Source organism: Symphalangus syndactylus, chromosome 4 (assembly GCF_028878055.3).
Source record: "Symphalangus syndactylus isolate Jambi chromosome 4, NHGRI_mSymSyn1-v2.1_pri, whole genome shotgun sequence".
NCBI classification, from domain to species: Eukaryota; Metazoa; Chordata; class Mammalia; order Primates; family Hylobatidae; genus Symphalangus; species Symphalangus syndactylus.
Window position 1 is genome coordinate 126,204,063 of NC_072426.2, and position 20,146 is coordinate 126,224,208.

The following is a 20,146-nucleotide window of genomic DNA, read 5'->3' on the forward strand; positions in this document are numbered from 1 at the left end:
TTTTAAAATAAGCATTTATGGGTTGATGTCTGTAAGCATAACAAGCAACCAGGGAGTTCATAGTGCTGGACACAAAAGAACTTGCCTTTCAGCACTGCGCCAAATATTACTACCTACATTTGGATTCTGTGAGTCATTCTCATATTCATGCAACTTTACTTTCAGACTTGATTTTGGCTGTGACTGGTGCTCTCAAGGGAAGGTACATGGTCAGTTAAGAGTGGTTGGGGAAGGCCTTCATGAGGGAGTGATGCTGAACATTAACATCACTTAATGTTGAGAAAGTGAGAAACTGAGAACCAGAGAGTATTCCAGGAAGGAATACCAGCATGTGTAACTGCCTTGTGGCAGGAGAGAGTGCGGTATGGTGAAAGAATGAATGTAAATAGAGCCAGTGTGACCAGAACATAGAGAGACAGCTGGAGAGATAAGTGGTGGCCAGACTATGTAGCCCTGATAGGCCATATTAGGGAAAACTTTAATATCAGTGGGAAGCCCTTGAAATAATTATTAGCAAATGATGGGTCTAAAATATGGAGGATAGATCTTAGTAGGGCCTAAGAGTAAGTATAGTAGCTTAGACAAGAAATGGTAGGAAATTGGATTACAGTAGTGATAGTGGAAATGGAGTGAACTGAAGGCTTCGGGAGATATTTAAAAGGTAAAACAAATCCATGTAAAACAGTAAGAAAAACTGATGTATAATTGGCACCTTTCACATTTTATTCCTTTATTCAGCAAATATTGATGGAGTGCTCTTTTTATTTGTATTTATTTAGTTATTTGAGACAGGGTCTCACTGTGTTGCCCAGGCTGGAGTGCAGTGGTGCGGTCATAGCTTACTGTAGTCTTGAACTCCTGGCCATAAATGATCCTCCTACCTCAGCGTTCCAAGTAGCTGAGACTACTGGTACATGCCATTGCATTTGGCTTTTTTTTTTTTTTTTTTTTTTTTGAGATAGGGTCTTGTTTTGTCATCCAGGCTAGAGTATAGTGGTGTGATCATGGCTCCCTGCAGCCTTTACCTCCCAGGCTCAAGCAGTCCTCCCACCTCAGGCTTTAGAGTAGATGGGAGGACAGGCCTTTGCCACCAGGCCTGGATAATTTTTTTATTTTTCTGTAGAGACAGAGTTTCACTATGTTGCCCAGGCTGTTTTCAAACTCCTGGCCTCAAGCAGTCCTTCTGCCTCAGCCTCCCAAAGAGCTAGGATTATAGGCGTGAGCTGCCATGCCAGATCTTGTGGATTGCTTTTTATATGCCAGTCACTGAGTTAGGTGATAGAGGTATAATGGTCTTACACTCACAGAGCTTATAGTCAAGTAAGACAAATAGGCATTAACCAAACAATTATGTAAATACAAGCTGTGGTAAGTGTGATGAAGGGAAAATAGAAATGTCATGTGTGTATACAGAGGACTTGGCCAGGTGTGTGTGTTGCCAGGGAGGGGCTGGGGTATCATGGAAGGCTTCCCTGAGGCAGTGATATTGGGGCCAAGATACAAAGAGAGAGGAGTAAGGTAAAGGTATGTGATGGAAAGAGATTTTAATTAGAAGAAACAGCGTATGTTGACGGTCATTGAGGCCAGAGCATAATGGGAACGGGAGAAATAGCACTGGATGAAGCTGGAGAGGTAGTTTAGGGCCTACACAAAGATGAAATAACATAGGTACAAGGTTATTCATTGCAGCATCACTTGTTATTTCTAAAGATGAGAAAGAACTCAATGGTTCAGCAGTAAAGGACTAATTGAATAAACTGGTTTTTTCATACAGTGAAATACTTTGCAGCTCTTTAAAAAAATGAGAATGCTAATGACAGAAAGCTCCTCAGGACAGGCAATTACATGAAAAGAGCAAAGTACAAAGTAGTGTTTATTTTACAGTATCTTATGTGTAAGAAAAGAAGAATGTATAATCATATTTTCTTGTATTTGTGTAAAGAAAACCTGGAAGGATTAATAAAATCAGTTACCTATAGAGGGAACAGGGTGAATGGAAACAGGAATGAAAATGAAATCTCTCATTGTATACTTTTTATATCTTTTTAATTTTGAACCACATATATGTCTTACCTATTCAGAAAAATAATACTTTTAAAAAGATAGGAAAATAAGTTAGCTTAAAAAAAAGTTAGCTAGAAAATGTTTTTTAAATTCTATGTCTTTTTTCCAAAATGAGACTTAAAATAGACTTGTATTTCTCAAATATAGTCTTTAATTTTCCTCTTAGCTCAAAATTAGATGATTAATTCTGTGTTGGTGCAAAAAGAAACAGTTAACTTAGAATGTGAGTTCTGTTGCAACATCATTCTTAAATGACAGAGTAGAAATAGTGCAATATCGTACCTTTCATTTATAGAAGAAAATATTTTAACATCTGGTGCAACATTTGCTGCTGTTAGTGATTTGTCTTTTTAAACCTGCATGGAAGAGGAAAAATTTGCTTGTGGTTTGCATTGCCTCCTTTCTCTCTTTAGAAATGAGGCAGAGATTAACTGTCTTTATATAAACCATACATCCAAAAAGAATTGTGAGTTGTAGGTTGATTTTTAAACTAGACTTATCCAACCCATACCTGTTTGGAATAAATCAAGGTAATTGTAATTGTTGAAGAGTGAGTAGGGATGAAAGCCTGAGTGGGTGCTGGGGAGAAGCACACCTAGCTAACCAATTCATATAGTTTTTTTTACCAGTTGTGCTAAGATTCCAGCATGAAAATTTTTGTAAGGGAGGGATATTTTGTATACAGTATTGAAAAGATTTCCAGGAAGGATAGCTTTATAATCATGAGTTACTGTTCTTATAACTTGGTTCTTTTTCGGCAATCATAAGTTACTTATACATTTTCTAACCCTTTTTGGTCAGAAGCCATCAACTTACTATAGAGTAGGATTAGAGTTTCTTATTCTGCTGTATATGTTGGAGGTCAGGGAATTGTTAATTGTTCCTTTCACTTTAAATGAAAAGAATTCACTTTAAAAATTTACTTTTTAATCATTATTGCTGTGATGTGTCTGTTCTAATGGTTGATATACATGTGTGCTCTTCAGATCCACATTTCACTTATTTTGCCAGCCTTGGGTATTAGCCAACTTGATTTGCCAGGTTTGTGATAAAGGTGAGTTTTTAAGTGATCAATGTGATACTTGAACAGATCACTAATAACTGAATTGGTTGTGCTGTTGATGATGGTACTGGGTGCTTACGGCTGTGACTTTGCTATACTTTTTTAGTTCTTAGTAGTTATGGTTCCTTCAGTTCGCTTAAAAGTAAAACCTTTAATTAGTATTTCTGAGTAAAGTCTCAGAAGACACTAGCAGTGTTTAAGAATTTGACTTTGCAATGTTCTTTTTAACCTTTTCTTGAAATTCTGTCAGTAATGACTCAGCATTTTCATGTTGACCATAATTTCCTTCCATGACTCATCTATACTTTGCTTTGTTAGATTAAAACATTCATAACTTTTTTCCTCATTCCTCATAAACTTAATAACATCCTGATTTTCTATCCTTATTTCTTCCCGTAAATTTTCAAAGATGCATTTTAAAAAATTCACCTTAAGTTTTTTAAGGTGCTTGTTTTGTGCAATTATGCCTGATCCTAAAGAACTATATAAGGTATTATCACAAACTCCCTGCGGAGAGGCAACTTACAGTCTAATGGAGGAATTTAAATAAAATCAATTATATATAAAATGCTAACTTAAACATGAGAAAGAAATACAGAATTTGATGACGAAAAATGTTAGTGTGGGCTCAAAGTACCTGGTAAGGTAGGCAGTTTGACTTGAGCAGGACCACACAAGAATGGGTAACATGTGCATGGGCAGGAAAGAGTCAGAAAAAAAATTCTTGGAGAAACCCTGGATCATATGTTTAAGTGATTTGTAAACTTCTGTTGAGTCATCTTTTCCCTTCTTGAAGCACAGCATACTATTACTACTTACAGCCTTTTTAAAAAGAAGAGTAATTGTTTTATCATAACAAATTTTGATAAGGCTTTTCCATTGGATGGGCCATTGGTTTGACTAGTTCCTATTGCCCAGTGTCCAAAGGCTGGTGAGCACAGGGTCTGCTCATCCCTGCGGTGACTTGGCCCCATTTTGTCACTTACCAGATAGCTCCAGCAGATCTGGATACCTGAGCTTTCTGTTTCTTGTTATGTAAATATGGAATTCAGTGACTCCCTCCACCCCCTCCAACACCTGCCTACATAATTGTCCCTTTTTTCTGGATTTCATAGGGATTTTGTGAGTACCTCAAGGGACAGGGACTAATTCTGAACTTGAGATCAGGAATGGGGTAAAGATCTGAGAGAAGTTATAGGATGAGTAAAAAAAGAAAACATTGATGGGATCCCCTCCTCTTTCTATTCCCTATGGCCTCGCATGCTATTCCGGGATCTCACTACCCCTAACTCTATAACTATGGACTTCTGTGTGGTTTTGTAAAGAGGATTCAGTGCTGTCAAGCCCATGATTGTCAAACTCCTCTGTTAGGTTAATAACAATCTCCCAACTTTTTTTGAGATAACTTTATATCTCTCACCTAATTGATGAAATGAAATACCCAATTCCTTACCTACTCTTTTGTACCTGAATTGATTTTGGACTCGGAGATCAGATGGTAAATTATGATACTTTATGTTTTCTCTGCCAACTTGAAAGTGTGTTCATTCCTCCCTCCTCCCCATAGTGCCCAGGCCTTTCTCTAGTTAAAGCACATATCATACTATGTTGTGATTGCCTGCTAGTCTGTTTTTGCCCCTAGAGGTGCTCCATGGAGCATGGCCTTCCTACATTGAGTATTGAGTTAGTTGATAGACACTAATCTTTGAGTACTATAATCTATAAATGGAGGAAGCTTGCTATAAGGGTTTTTATATATATATAATACCTATATCTGTATAATATGTGATCTAGATGATTATATACCAGTGCACAGATGATAATCTTGGGGTTCAGAGAGGTTAAGTAGTTTGTTGAAAGCCTTACAGCCAGACCAGGATTCAAATCTAGATCTCTCTGACTCCACAGCCCTGCTTTTATTAAAGTATAATACAATGCTGTAATGCTGCCCAAGGTGAGATTGTTAAGATAGCATAAGATAGCAGAGAGAGAAGATGGAAAGACAACCTTGGAAAACAGAAGCTGTATTGATCACGTCCAAACTTGGAGCTCTTGGAAGGAAGGAAGGGTGGAAGGAAGAAAAGGAGGGAGAAAAGGAGAGAGGGAGAAGGGAGGGAGGGATCGAAGGGCGGGAACTAACACTGTAAAATCATGGAACAAAAAAGGCGATAGACTTTTTTTGCTAAAGGTGAGAAAATCTCTGCGCTCAATGTTAATGTATGTAATTATTGGATAAAGAATTATAAGACGTCACCACAGTTCTGTGACCTGCTGTTACTGGAGTCTATAGGTAATGTTTCATCAATTTTCTTCTCTTCAGAACTCTGCCTTTTGTTTTTCCTTCTGTAAGGACTTTTTTTAACGCTCTGCTTGTCAGTGATTTGTTGAAACCTATCCCAATGCATCAGAAGAATGTAAAAACCTATTTTTCTACCCCACTTGTAGTTCATATTTGATTTGTCTTTCCTTCTCTCACTCCCTTCCCAATGCCCACACCCATAATTTTATAGTGTTTCTCTTTCTCAACCAGTAGTTGCTTTAACATGACAGGCATTTCCAAAGCCATTGCAAACTAATAAAATTATACTCCACAAACCTAATAAAAGGCCAAGGTAGGTATATTTTCTTGCCTGTTATTCTTCTGCCCTCTTTCTGGGAAAAGTTCAGTGATGGGCAGGGAAAGCACTGAATGGTGTATTTTTTAATAGGAGTAAAGAAAGGAGTTGATACCTTACACGTTAGCAGTTGGGGACCTCTTACCAAAAAATGATTTGTTACACCTTTTTCTTACACACCTTTTTCATACAATCAGCTACTATCCCAATATTTTTGTACATTTAGTATAAACCCCTATTTCATAGAATTATTGGGAAAGCCAGTAACTGCTTTGAAGAACTTAACAATCATAAATATTAGGTTGGTGCAAAAGTAATTGAGGTTTTTGCCATGACTTTCAGTGGCAAAACCTGCAATTACTTTTGCACCAACCTAAATATATGAAGACTAATAACTTATTTTAACAGAAAATTGCTTTTTTAAACAAATTTAGTGCCTCTGAATAAGAAGGTCATATAATCTAAATTTTATTTGAAAAAGTTCATTTGGTAGAAATAAACTGTCTTTTATATGATTTTGATGTCCACAAGGTAATGCTTATCATTAGTTTTAGTTTTTTTCAGTCAGTAACTTTGTAAATGTTACTTATATTCTATTGATACATGCTGTGTAGGCAAGAGAAAGTTTTCGGTGTAGTCCACTTGGCATCATCTATCAGTTCTGCTCTTAAATTTCAGTTACCTAGTTTCTATTTAAAACTCTAGCTTGTCTTTCTGCCTTAGTAGTCAGTGTTAGAGTTTGTTTTGCCCTTTAACAATGAAAGTATTGTGATACGTTTAGGTCACTCAACAGATGTTGCCGTAGTGGTTTTTCTCATTGTTTGGCAGATCTTTACGAAAGTTCTTCATAAGTGAGTTTGCAATGATTTAGTATATTTCTAAGTTGCTATAATTGTTTCTGATGTTAGGTTTTCAAAATTTGTCAAATTTGCCGCCATTCCATTATAATTGTTACCTCTATCTTCTTTTGCTCCTGTTTTAAATCTCTGCCTTTCTGTTGTATTAATATTTTATATTTCAAATCATTTCTAACTTAGGACATAAATAGTTCAATAAAGACTTTTTCCTACTCTGTAAATATGGGAAGATTATATAAATGTTTAATGTTTTATTAATCTTCATAGTTTTAGCAAGAATTAACTTTTATTTCTTTCATCTGCTCCAATCCTGTGTTAGATCCTTGTCCCAAGGATGTTTTAATACAACTTCAAGGCCAGAGACAAAATTGGGAACAAGGTTAAAGTGCTGTGTGTCTTTTCTACACTACCACTTTTCCTTTAAGTGCTCTGTTGCCCTTTCTTGTCTGTTTCAAATTTTGTTTAAAAGGTTTCTAAAATGTTTATTGCCCATGAATAGAAGCAGATTAAAATAGGTGAAAGGACATAGATCAGTCTTGGAATAAGACATTCCTGAGTTCCCCAGATCCCAATCCATCTATCACCTGTCTAAACTTAGGCAAATTACTTAACTTTCTGAGTTTTCTTTATTTTTTGTTTTTCAACTGTACTGTGGACTTAAGACTGTACAAGGCCAGATATAGTGGCTCACACCTGTAATACTAGTGCTTTGGTAATGCAGGGTGGGAGGATCACCTGAGGCCAAGAGTTTGAGACCAGCCTGAGTGACATAGCAAGACCGTCTCTACAGAAAATAAAAAAGTTAGCCAGGCACGGTGATGCGCGCCATTGTTCCTAGTTATTCAGGAGGCTGAGGTAGGAGGATCACTTGAACCAAGGGGATCAAGGCTGCAGTGAGCTATCATTGTATTGCTGCACTCTAGCTTGGGCAACAGAGTGAGACCCTGTCTCGGGTCTCGGGGTGGGCGGGGGGAGACTAACAGAGTAGATGTAAGGGTAATGCATTATGTGTCATATAGAAGGTGTTTCCAAAAGTTAGTGCTCTCCCACCATAACAAAGCATAGTCTACCAAAAATACCTGAAATACCTGCTTTTTCTTTCATTCTGTGCTCCTCAGTTCCTGTGGGCTGATAGCTTAAATATAGAAGTAAATTTAAAAAAGGTAAAGACCCTGAAATATTTCCTGGAACATTTTGGCTTTTTGTCCTTTCTCCTAAAAGTGGGATTTGAACTTCCTCTCACCTCACTTTCTTTGTCTCTCTTTGAAAGCCAGCGAGCGGTATTTGAGAAACCAGAATCTTTCCCAGGTTGACCTTTACAAGGTCAACTTGCCTGGTAAAGTGAACCTGATAAACCAAGTAAGCCAAATAAACTGAAATAATAATTTTATGTTCTACTGAAACTGCTTGTATAGTAACAGCACGATTCTCAAAATTGCAAAAATTTCGTATTTTAAAAATTGTATTGCAATTGCTTTTTTAATACTACTTAATTATTCCCTTTAATTGGTAATTATTTCAATGTGTTTAATAACCAAAATGTTCTGAGGATTCTCTGTAGCATGTCAGGAAGAATGGCATTGAGGACATTATACAAATGCATATCATAGTACAAATTAGTTAATAAAAGATAGGCAGAAAATATTCTAAGTTTTTAATTCATTTAGTTGAAAAAGAATATTCATATTGAGGATTGTTCATTATGTTTTGATTGGATGAGTCAACACACTATTCTTATGTAAATTTGTATCTGATTTAGAAGATACGCTATCAAAATTAAGCTTGTACTAGATTACAGTAATCAATACTAATAGAAAAATGAGGTAAATTATCTGTTTTGTTATAAGCCAAAGTGTGAACAATTAGCTTTTTAGAAAAAAAAAATAGCTTCTTATATTTGAGGATGAAATTTTATACTTCATTTCCATTTGGAGTTTTTTTTCTTTTGTTTTTACATTATAATTACAAAGTTGTGAATCCTCAAAGGTCCCCTCTATACCAGGGAACTGATCTGATGTGCATGTATACTTTAAAAGGCTTTACACATCAATCTTCTGACAATTACTGGGAGAATGTTTCTTGTGGATATGGGTATTGTATCATTTTGTCGTGAAAACTAGAATTCAATCCTAAAAAGCACCATCTTTGATTTCCTATGGATTAAGTTGCATTGTGGGGTGGGGGGCCATTTTAAATACAACAAATACACTGAGCCTGAGCCTTTGTTAGTGGGCTACTGAGTTTTCCTCAGCTACAAAAGGAGCTGTCTCTCTGTGTTTAGTCAGCTACTCGGGGGTAGGGAAACAAACTGACTTATATTGACATTTGCTGAGCTAGTTAAAAATTTTTGGATGCCCTTCCCACTTTCGTTCTGACTCTCTAACTTTCTAGACCGTTAACAGCAGCTCCCTGCAAGGCCAATACATGAATTAAATCCCATACTCTGCTTTTATTCTCTCCTCTAATTCTAAAAGATTGGAAGTTAAAATTCCTTTTTTTAAAGTTATTTTTATTTTTATTTTAAGTTCATGGGTACACATGCAGGATGTGCTGGTCTGTTACATAGGTAAACGTGTGCCATGATGGTTTGCTGCACCTATCAACCCATCACCTAAATTTTTTTTTTTTGAGATGGAGTCTTGCTCTGTCGCCAGGCTGGAGTGCAGTGGCGCAGTATCGGCTCACTGCAACAACCTCCGTCTCTGTGGTTCAAGCGACTCTCCTGCCTCAGCCTCCCGAGTTGCTGGGACTACATGTGCGTACCACCATGCCCGGCTCATTTTTTGTATTTTTAGTAGAGACAGGTTTCACCACGTTGGCCAGGATGGTCTCGAACTCCAGACTTCGTGATCTGCCCGCCTCGGCCTCCCAAAGTGCTGGGATTACAGGTGTGAGCCACCGTGCCTGGCCCCATCACCTAAATATTAAGCCCCGAATACATTAACTATTTATCCTGATGCTCTCCCTCCTCCGGCAACCCCCCGGTCAGCCCCAGTGTGTGTTGATCTCCTCCCTGTGTCCATGTGTTCTCATTGTTCAGCTCCCACTTATAAGTAGAACATGTGGTGTTTGGTTTTTTTGTTCCTGTGTTAGTTTGCTGAGGATGATGGCTTCCAGCTACCTCCATGTCCCTCTAAAGGACATGCTCTTGTTCCTTTTTATGGCTGTATAGTATTCCATGGTGTATATGTACATTTTGTTTATCTGGTCTATCATTGATGGGCATTTGGGTTGATTCCATGTCTTCACTATTGTGAATAGTGCTGCAGTAAACATATGCGTTAATGTATCTTTATAATAGAATGATTTATATTTTGGGGGGTATATACCCAGTAATGGGATTGCTGGGTGAAATGGTATTTCTGGTTCTAGATCCTTGAGGAATCACCACACTGTCTTCCACAATGGTTGAACTAATTTACATTCCCACCAACAGTATGAAAGTGTTCCTATTTCTCCACAGCCTTCCCAGCATCTGTTGTTTCTTGACTTTTTAATAATCGCCATTCTAACTGGCATGAAATGGTTGATGGACATTTGGGTTTTTTCAGTTTTAAGCTATTACAAGTACAGCTATTATGAACTTTCATGTAGAAGTCTTTGCTTTCATTCCTCTTAGACAAATACCTAGGAGTGGAATAATTGTGTTACATAGTAGGTGCATATAAGTTTTTAAGAAACTGACAAACTTTTCTAAGATGCATATATCGTTTTGCATTCCCAACAACTGTGTATGATAGTTTCAGCTGCTCACCATCCTGGTCAATAAGGACTATGGTCAAGGGTTTTTCATTGTAGCCATTCTAGTGGATGTGTAGTAGCATCTCATTGTGGTTTCAATTTGGATTTTCCTAATAACTAAAGATGTTGAGCATCTTTTTACGTGCTTATTTGCCATCTGTGTTTTCCTTGATGAAATATCTGTTCAAATTTTTTACCTGCTTTTTGGTTAGGTTATTCTTACTGAATTGTAAGAATTGTCTTTTTTTTTTTGAGATGGAGTTTCGCTCTGTTGCCCAGGCTGGAGTGCAGTGGTGCAATATGGGCTCACCGCAGTCTCCACCTCCCGGGTTCAAGCGATTCTCCTGCCTCAGCCTCCCAAGTAGCTGGGATTACAGGTGCCTGCTACCATGCCTGGCTAATTTTTATATTTTTAGTAGAGACAGGATTTCATCATGTTGGCCAGGCTGGTCTTGAACTCCTGACCTCAGGTGATCTGCCCACCTCGGCCTCCCAAAGTTCTGGGATTACAGGCGTGGGCCACTGTGCCTGGCCAAGAATTCTTTATGTATTCTAGAATCAAGTTCTTTGATGTCTGTTTTGCAAATATTTTTTCCAGATATATGGCTTACTTTTTCATTTTTGTGTCTTTTGAAGAGAGAAATATTTTTGAAGTCCAATTTATCGATGTTTTTCATTTATAATTTATGCTTTGTATGTATTGTTTAAAACTCTTTGCCAAACCAAAGATCATTAAGATTTTCTCTTATGTTTTTTTCTATAAGTTTTTGTAGCTTTAGCCCTGACACTTGGGCCCATGATCCATTTCAAATTGAATTTTGTATGTAATTTGAGATACAAGGGTCAAGGTTCATTTTTCATTACTTAATCCTTGAATCACTTCTCTGTCCACTCTCTTATGAGCTTATCTAGTCATGTGGCTTTAAATATCATCTGTATATTAATGACTCCCAAATTACAACTGTAGCCCAAACTGCTATTTTAAGAGATACCTCAAACACGTCCAAAACTAAGCTGTTAATATCCACCTTTTCTCCTCTTCCATGCCTGCCCCTCTCACAGTCTTTGCCATTTCGGTAAATGCAACTTCATTCTTTCAGTTGCTTGGAGCAAAACTCTTAGCACATCTTTGAGTGTTCTCTTTCTCTGTCACCTCCCATCTTGATCTGTTGTCAGATTCCATTGGCTTCATCTTCACATTATATTCAGAATCCCACTTCTTCTCACGATCTTTTACCACTGTAGTCCAAGCCACCATTATCTCACCCAGGTTATTGCTGTAATATTCTAATAGGTCTCTCTACTTCTACCTTTGCATGTTTGTTAAATTAAATGTTGTCATTTTTCTGCTTAGAACCTACCAGTAGCTTTTCATCTCATTCAGACAAGGAGCCAGATCTTTTTAATGATATCTAAGGGCCTGCACCATCTAGCCACCCATTACCTATCTTACCACATATACCAGGCCCTTATTCACTCTGCTGCAGTCATACAGGCCTTGTTGGTGCTTCTCAAACATACCAAGCACACTGCCTACCTCAGGCCTTTGAACTTGCTTTCCTCTGTCTGGAATGTTTTTCTTCCAGATAACTTAAAGTTTATTCTCTCACTTCCTTAAATCTATATTCAACTGTTACCTCAATGAGCCTTTCCTATTTAATTGCAACTCTCACCCATACATAACAGCTCACATTCCACATTGCTGCTTTATTTTTCTCTGTAACATGTATCACCGTCTAACATACTATATATGTTAGATGTTTCTCTTTTTTCCCTCAATAGAACATAAACTTTTTGAGAAGAGATGTTTGCCTTTTTTGATTGCTTGCATTCCCAACCTCTAGAGAAGTGCCTGACACATAACAATATGACCCTGTGTAATATTTATTATATGAATGGAGATAAGTAACATTTTAGGTGGTTTTTTCCCTCTGAATATAAAATGGGATGTCCATAGTTCATTAGAACATTGTGAACAGGGCAAGTCTTCAACAAAGTTGATATAGACAGACTTTAGCTCTCATAATCTCTTTCCCTTTTTTAATAAACAAAAGATTGTTTAACATACAGACAAAATATAAAGAGTAACAAAAATAACAAAAAAAGCAGCCATGTTCCCACCACCCAAGTTAAGAAACAAATATTATTAATACTTTTGAAGCATCCTTTGTGCTTTACCCTTACTTTATCCTCTCTACTCTCCTCCCTCTATAAACCTATTCTGAATTTGTTTATTGTTCCTATTGGTTTTCTTTAAAGTTTTGCCACATATGAATGTATCATTCAGTTTGAACTCTATGTAAGTGGAATCCTCCTACTACAGGCATTCTGCAAGTTGTTTTGCTTGACCTGATACTCCTGAGTTTCATCCATAATGATACATGTAGCTACAGTTCATTTATGTTTACTGCTATATCGTATCCCCATTGCGTTGAGAGACCACTCTATCTGTTCTCCTGTATATACAACTTTGTGGTGGTTTTCTTGCTTTTTTAATGCTAAAAACAGTGTTGCCATGAACATAATTGTACATGTTTCATGAAACACACATGCAAGTTTTTCTACGGCAGATTCTTAGGGGTAAAATTACTGTTCCATAGGGCATTTGTATCTTTCATTTTACTAGTTCATGCCAGATTGTTTTCAAAAACAATTGTACATATTTATACACCCATCAATAGTATATAGTTGTTATAATATTTAGTTTTCTTAATGTGGAGGGTATATAGTGGTGTCCCGTGTTAGTTTTAATTTGCATTTTCCTATTTCCTAATGAGGCTGGTTATCTTCTCAGATGTAATTGGCCATTCCTGTTTCCTCTGTGAAATGTTTATCTGTGTTATTTGCTCTTTTTTAATTGGGCTGTTTTTGGTTTCTGGGAGTTCTTCATATATTCCAGATACATATACTTTCCCAGTTGTATATAAAGCAGATACCTTTTCCCAGTATGTAGCTTATCTTTTCACTATCTTTTGATGAATAGCAATTCTAAATTTTAGGCCGGGTGCGGTGACTCACTCCTGTAATCCCAGTACTTTGGGAGGCCGAGGCAGGCAGATCACGAGACCGTCTTGGCCAACATGGTGAAACCCTGTCTCTACTAAAATACAAAAAATTAGCCAGGCGTGGTGGTGCATGCCTGTAATCCCAGCTACTTGGGAGGCAGAGGCAGGGGAATCGCTGGAACTGGGGAGGCAGAGGTTGCAGTGAGCTGAGATGGCGTCTCTGCACTCCAGCCTGGCAACAGAAGCAAGACTCCATCTCAAAAAAAAAAAAAAAAAAAAAAAAATTCTAAATTTTAATGTAGTTTAATTATCAATCTTTTTCTTTATAATTTATGAGTTTTAAGCCTTACTTAAGAAATTCTTTCATATATAACATCATACAGTGATTTTTCTACCCTCTGTCAAGGCAGATTGCCCTCGAAGCGCTCCTTAGACCTGTCCCTGACAACCTGTTCTACAGAAGAGATCTGAGACTCAGTCACAATGGCAGAGGCGACTGAGACCAGCTCAGTTTTGGAAATCATTTTCAGAAATGGCTAGAGAGAATGTGGGGTGTGTGTGTGTGTGTGTGTGTGTGTGTGTGTGTAATATAGTGAAACAGAAATTTTCTATCCTGTTTTTTCATTTAGCATCATGTTTCAAATATTTTTACATCATTTATTATTAAAGTTATTAATGAATGTCATATTGGATGGGAATCAGAATTCTTATTTAACATTTTGCAGTTGTAAGTAAGACCTCAGATGGCCGGGCTTGGTGGCTTACGCCTGTAATCCCAGCACTTTGGGAGGCTCAGGCAGGCAGATCACCTGAGGTCAGGAGTCTGAGATCAGCCTGGCCAACATGGTGAAACCCCATCTCCACCAAAAATACAAAAATTAGCTGGGCATGATGGTGCACGCTTGTAATCCCAGCTACTCGGGAGGCCGAGGCATGAGAATCGCTTGAACCTTGGAGGCAGAGGTTGCAGTGAGCCAAGATTGCGCCACTGCATAACAGCCTGGGTGACAGAGCAAGACTCTGTCTCAAAAAACAAAACTAAACAAAACAAAAACAACCTCAGGAAACAATTTATGAATCTTTTTGAGGCATTGTTTATTTCTTTAAGAAAGACTTATAGAGGTAGTATGACTTGGTTAAAATATACTCTTGATATCAGCAGAAGTAATAAGCAGTTGAAAATAATTGAGAGTCATATGAGCTTTAAGTAAATTGATTTTCTGGGCAACACTTCCTACTTGCTTGATTCTTTACAAAGAAAGTCAATATTTAAAAGTATCCAGCCTACTTGGCTTACATAAAGCTTAGATTTAATGATGTCCATATTTACTATTCATACATTGTATAGCAATTATATATAATTTTCCCTTTCTGATATCTCACATGATTTTGAATGTACTTAGTTTGAGGAGGATTTAATGATATTTTTAATTAATCCTCTCAATAATGTTTGAAAATGGTTAATAGGGTATATATTTTGGCATCTTAAAACTGACCTATTCTCTTTAGGGTAATTAAAAAGTCATCAAAGGCTCAGTGACCCTGCAAGGCAGTGTACACTTGGTATGTGTGAAATACTTGGTCATTATTAAGCCGCTTTTCTTCAAGAGAGATACACCATTTAATTAAGGAATGTAATAAATCACTCTCTATTTTATTGTTATTGGTGTTAATGCTTGGTCTTGTAACTCTGCCCTGTCCACAGGTTAAAGTATTGCACAATCAGCTGGTCCTTTTCCACAATGCCATTGCCGCTTACTTTGCTGGGAATCAGAAGCAGCTTGAACAGACACTTAAACAGTTCCATATCAAATTGAAAACCCCTGGAGTGGATGCCCCGTCTTGGCTTGAAGAACAGTAAAATCACAGCGGAAAATAAGAAAGTCGTGTTGTTATATTTCTAAACAAACCTAACAAGAATTAAGCAGAGTTGGGGGAAGTGAGAGGGGTGACAAGCATTATAGTGATTCTTGCACAAACAGCTTTAATTTTTCCCTTTTTCATACTTTAACAATTGAACTGTTAAGGGTGGTTTTAATGTAAACATAGTTTCTATAATCTGAACACAATAATTTTCCTTTTTGAGAAATCCTTTTGTATTGTGAGGGTTGATGGCTATTTCTGTAGTTTGAAAACATCTAATAGAGATTTGCACTGACAAGATAAAAATTCAAGGTTTTTGGTCCTGGAAATGAGGGCCAATTGTAACTTTTCCAAAGGGAGGTTTACATGATTTGTATCAACATCAGATATTTTATATATGAATATATTAAACATCTTTAAGAGATTCATTTTCATGTATTAAAGAAAAAAGAAACTATTTTGCAGAGTAAAGTTATATGGTGTTCCTGCAGCGTCCACACAGAGGCAGCAGCTCTAATGAATGATTAGCTTGTGGAGTTGTGGCAAATACCTTTTTAAAAATGAATCTGTACCATTGTAATTTTATTTAGACTTTTTTTTAAAGACACAGAAATCACACTGTCATTTCTGTGAGGCTTTTAAACTTATGAATTTGCTTCACCCAAAGTCATTGGACAGTTACGTTTGCAATTTCTTTTGGTTCATAACAAAACTTGCTTAAGAGAATTTTTTTTTTTGGCAGGTGGACGTGGGAATGGAAATTCTTAATGGTTTCTAGAGTAGAAATCTGTACTTAGAAAACTAGTTTTTGGGTCAGTTCCATTTTGATAGAAGTGAATACATAGACAGCTTTTATTGACTTCCATATGTAACAACACCGTTTAAGCCTTAAATCACAGATATGTGCCTTCTCAGATACAGTAATTCTTGTTCAACCAATGTACAAAATCCATAAAGAAACCCCTGTTGGATAATGTTTGATGTGTCTATTCCTTCCATGGAATGGAGCACTATGTATAAATATTGGGTTTCTTTGTACTTGTTAAGCCACATTTGAGGTTTATGGTAAAAATCATCTTTTGAGTTTGCTCTTTGGTTTTTCTTCATTCCTTTTGAGGAATGGGAAAACAGAAGGATTCTTTGATTTGGGTAATGAAGAGGTAATTTGGGACAGTGTGGTGGTACCAGGAAGAAAGAGGATTGGAAAGGCCAGTACTGTTTTAGTTGCTTGGCACTATTGGTTTTGTTTTAATGTGGTTCCCCTGTCCACTACATGGTTCTATCAGTGTAGTGTAATCCATTTTCGATGTAAAGCTCTTTCAGTTTTTGTCATAGACATAAATTAATATTTTGAGAGGCATCCCTCACCTGTTCATTTCTTCTGTATTGAAATGAAGTACTTAAAATTACCGTTATACATGAACTTTGTGGACTGTAAGATTTGTTATATATGTTCAAATGCCTTTTAGCTGGCTTTTTAATTAATATGCCTGTTTTGAGCGCTTAATACAATGTAATGTGATCGTAAATCATAAACCTATTTTAAATCATTCCTTCCTGTATATTTGTACTCAGAGAGCCTTATTTTATTCTTCCAGCAGAATTACTACTTGTGATAGTTCATTTACATTCCCCAGAATGTGCCTCTGGTGTGAATTTTGTATTCTTATTAAAAGTGTTTGCTGCAGTAAATCGTTTCTCTGGACCTTCATAGTTTAAGAAGTAACTATTTGGAAATTCTGAAGACACATGATTTGCCTTTTCTGAACCTTAAAAAAAAAAGGTGCGTCTGTCACTTGTAATTGTTTTAGCTCAGTAAGCTATTTTTTTTCCAATGTGAATTTCTTTTGAGAGCTGAACATGTCCATTCTTAACCACATTTCAATAACAGTTATTGTAGCTAAGGAGCTAAATAGTTTCATGGATTGACTTTTTTCAGAATAAATTTAAAATATCCATGATTCTGATAGTGGGCACATGAGCAAAAGAAAAAAGTAAATCAATATATTTAGCCAATGGTACATTTACTTTGTTAGGAATGTAACTTATGTTCATTATAGAAAAGAATTAGAAGAAAATTTCAAGTAATAGAAGTTAAGTACCTTCCCAAGTGAATAAATACTGCATGGAACCACTCAACACCTCTGAAGTTGGATATTCTAGTTTTGGATTTTAATATTGCAAGCTCTATTTTGAATATCCTTTAATATAACATACATTTATATCTTTGCACTTTTACGTACTTACTCCTTTAGGTTATAGACCTAGAAGTGAAAATGGGCCCTCAAAAGTATATACATACTTTTAAAACTTTGTAATATATTGCCTGTTTGCTTTCAAGAAAGACTGTGCCAATGTACACCTCTAAGAGCATACACATGTACCTGTTTAGTATATTTTTTAAGCCAGTACTGTATATATAAAATGAAATAATAAAAGAGAAAAACAGGAAGATAAAGGCTGAACAATCACCAGCTGGAGAGTTTGGGGATGCCGGGTGTGAGAGCAGGAAATGGATGAAAATGGCTGGCTTTTCTCTCATTAAAATAGAAGTTGTTATTCTAGAAAAAATAATGCACTGAGGAACTGGTCTGTGAAATTAAACTTTTCATCCCAAAGCTTCCAAATCTTAGGGTCCAGGAACTATCTGGGTTTGCAAAAGCAATTTAGCTGAAATCTAGGCTTTAAGAAGCATCTTTTCCATATTCAAAACACACTGATAATGTTACTGAAGCTTATCCCATAAGAGTGTGAAACTAGAAGATTCCTTAGAGATTATGTAACACACTTTTTTTTTTTTTTAACAGGTGAAACTATCAAGGCTTCAAAATATGTTAAACTGACTTAGCCAACCCCCATCTCCAAATGTAATGCTGGATGAGTATTTGCAACTATATACTTGAATTCCCCTTTAAATCCTGCCATTTCAACTGCATAATTAAATCAATGTGTCAAAAGTGTTAAGTTTCTTCTAAAGTTAAGTTTAATGTGTATTAAGTATCTTCTCATGGGGGAAGAAAATCTATCTCCCCCCAAATGGCTTCATACTAGGTACATTGCAAAGTGTGCAAGATGCTTGCCTTTCTATCCACTGACCTTTAACTTGCAGTATTCTGCAAAAGAAATCAGGTGAGCTTGAAAAGTGTTATATGAAGTAAAATTATGTATATTTAAAAAACTAAAGATAAATTTCTTCTAATCATGGAACTGTTAATTGAAAGAATAATGTAGCTACCTCAAAATGTGCCCATTCTTTAGTTTTCACTGGAGATGACTGTAGTTTTGAAAAATAAAAGTAAATTGTCTGAGTTGCTAGTCATTCAAGTATAATTTATGCTAATTTCGTGAAGTACTACTTAAATACATATTTGCAATAGTCCTAAATATCCTTTGCCAGTAGTTCTTTTTTTTTTTTTTTTTTTTCTTTTTTAACCTTTCAGTTTGCCCAGGAGAGTTGAAACTACCTGAAATCTTTGATCATTCAATTTTTTTTTTTTTTTTTTTGAGACGGAGTTTCGCTCTTGTTGCCCAGGCTGCAGTGCAATGGTGTGATCTTGGCTCACCGCAACCTCTGCCTCCCGGGTTCAAGCGATTCTTCTGCCTCTCAGCCTCCCAAGTAACTGGGATTACAGGCATGTGCCACCACGCCCGCCTTATTTTATATTTTTAGTTAGAGACAGGGTTTCTTCATGTGGGTCAGGCTGGTCTCGAACTGCTGACCTCAGGTGATCTGCCTGCCTCCGCCTCCCAAAGTGCTGGGATTACGTTACAGGTGTGAGCCACCGTGCCAGGCCCTGATCACAATTTTAACCAAATTTAGATATTTCAAAAAATCTAATTCCCCTTTAAGACTACAAATTTTTACATTAGCTAAGACTATCCAGTTGTGAGTAGGCTGTTTTCTGATCAGAAGACCAGTTGTATTTTGCATTATTTCAAAGCTTTCCCAAGGTCACAGTTCCTTTACTATTTTTACAGTATAGCAGGACCTATTAAAATAGGTCAATGCAAACAATTTTTTTGAGGACTTTCATTAAATTCAGTTCTATGTTCCCACTTGAAAGTTTCCTGTTCAACAGGTTTCGCAGCATAAATGGGCCTTTATAATAAATTGCCAAGTGGTCATCATAATGTACAGGAAACTACAAAGTTCACCTTTGTTTTCATGAAATAAATTTTGACTCAGTAGTTTATGTATGTTAAGTGAAAACTGTTAGTCTGGTATCAGCTCTGGTAGGGAAAAAGGAGACTAGAAATATGAGGGAATTAGGTCCAGTCTGAGCACCATAACTCTACTCCTGATTAGTATGCTATCAGAACTGAGAATTCTGGGTTTTTTAAACAACGGAAACTGTTCCACAAGAACCAAAACCACAGGTTTGTTTGAGTCCAAGCTAGGCTTTGCCATAAACTCTGTCAAAGATTGCATGAATTGTTGATTCATAAGGAAGATGTAAGAGGAACAGGATACCATTTTGTTGATTTTAAAAGTAACTTTCTATGACTTAGACTTTCATATCACTTTGCCTTTGGTACAGGTGTATATGTTCATATAAATAACTTACAGGTGAAATGTACACCTAGATGGTATAGGGCACATAGGAAGAAGAACGTTAGCCATATACATCTCACTACATCTTGGAGCTTTGATTATTGACGTTCTACTAAAAGCAAACTCCATAAAAACTTTTCTTTTTTTTTTTTTTCAAATGAGTGTAAAGCATTATAGAGTAGTGAGAGGAAAGGTAACTTTAATCTTGCCGGCCTTCCTGAAAAGTTTTTAAATTATGAAGCCTTAGAATAATGAATAAAGTACTCAAGATAAATTATTTATATATGCTACTTTACTGTTATTCTCCTCCTCAATGATTTCTGATTCTACGTTAGGAAGCTTTTTATAAAAACTGCCTAAGGCTTTAGGCAGATAATTATTATTCC

General features: G+C 36.5%; 2 protein-coding genes across 9 annotated transcripts in view; both read left to right on the top strand.

Annotated features, from left to right (window-relative positions):
• The window catches only part of ARFIP1 (ADP ribosylation factor interacting protein 1), a 131,430-nt gene extending 113,262 nt beyond the window's left edge, over window positions 1–18,168 (top strand). For 7 of the 8 annotated variants that reach the window (XM_055276148.2, XM_063638282.1, XM_055276149.2 and 4 more), the window contains one exon: window positions 15,051–16,900. In XM_055276148.2, the coding sequence (XP_055132123.1) occupies window positions 15,051–15,206 (156 nt within the window). In that variant the 3' untranslated portion in view covers window positions 15,207–16,900. Of the gene's footprint in view, window positions 1–15,050 lie in introns of all 8 variants that reach the window. The other variant, XM_055276151.2, reaches the window with a different exon arrangement.
• An 80-nt stretch (window positions 18,169–18,248) lies between these two features.
• Window positions 18,249–20,146, top strand: part of FHDC1 (FH2 domain containing 1) — a 66,606-nt gene continuing 64,708 nt past the window's right edge. Inside the window, exon 1 of the mRNA XM_063638272.1 lies at window positions 18,249–18,337. The gene's annotated coding sequence lies outside the window, so the exon portion shown is untranslated. The remainder of the gene's footprint in view (window positions 18,338–20,146) is intronic.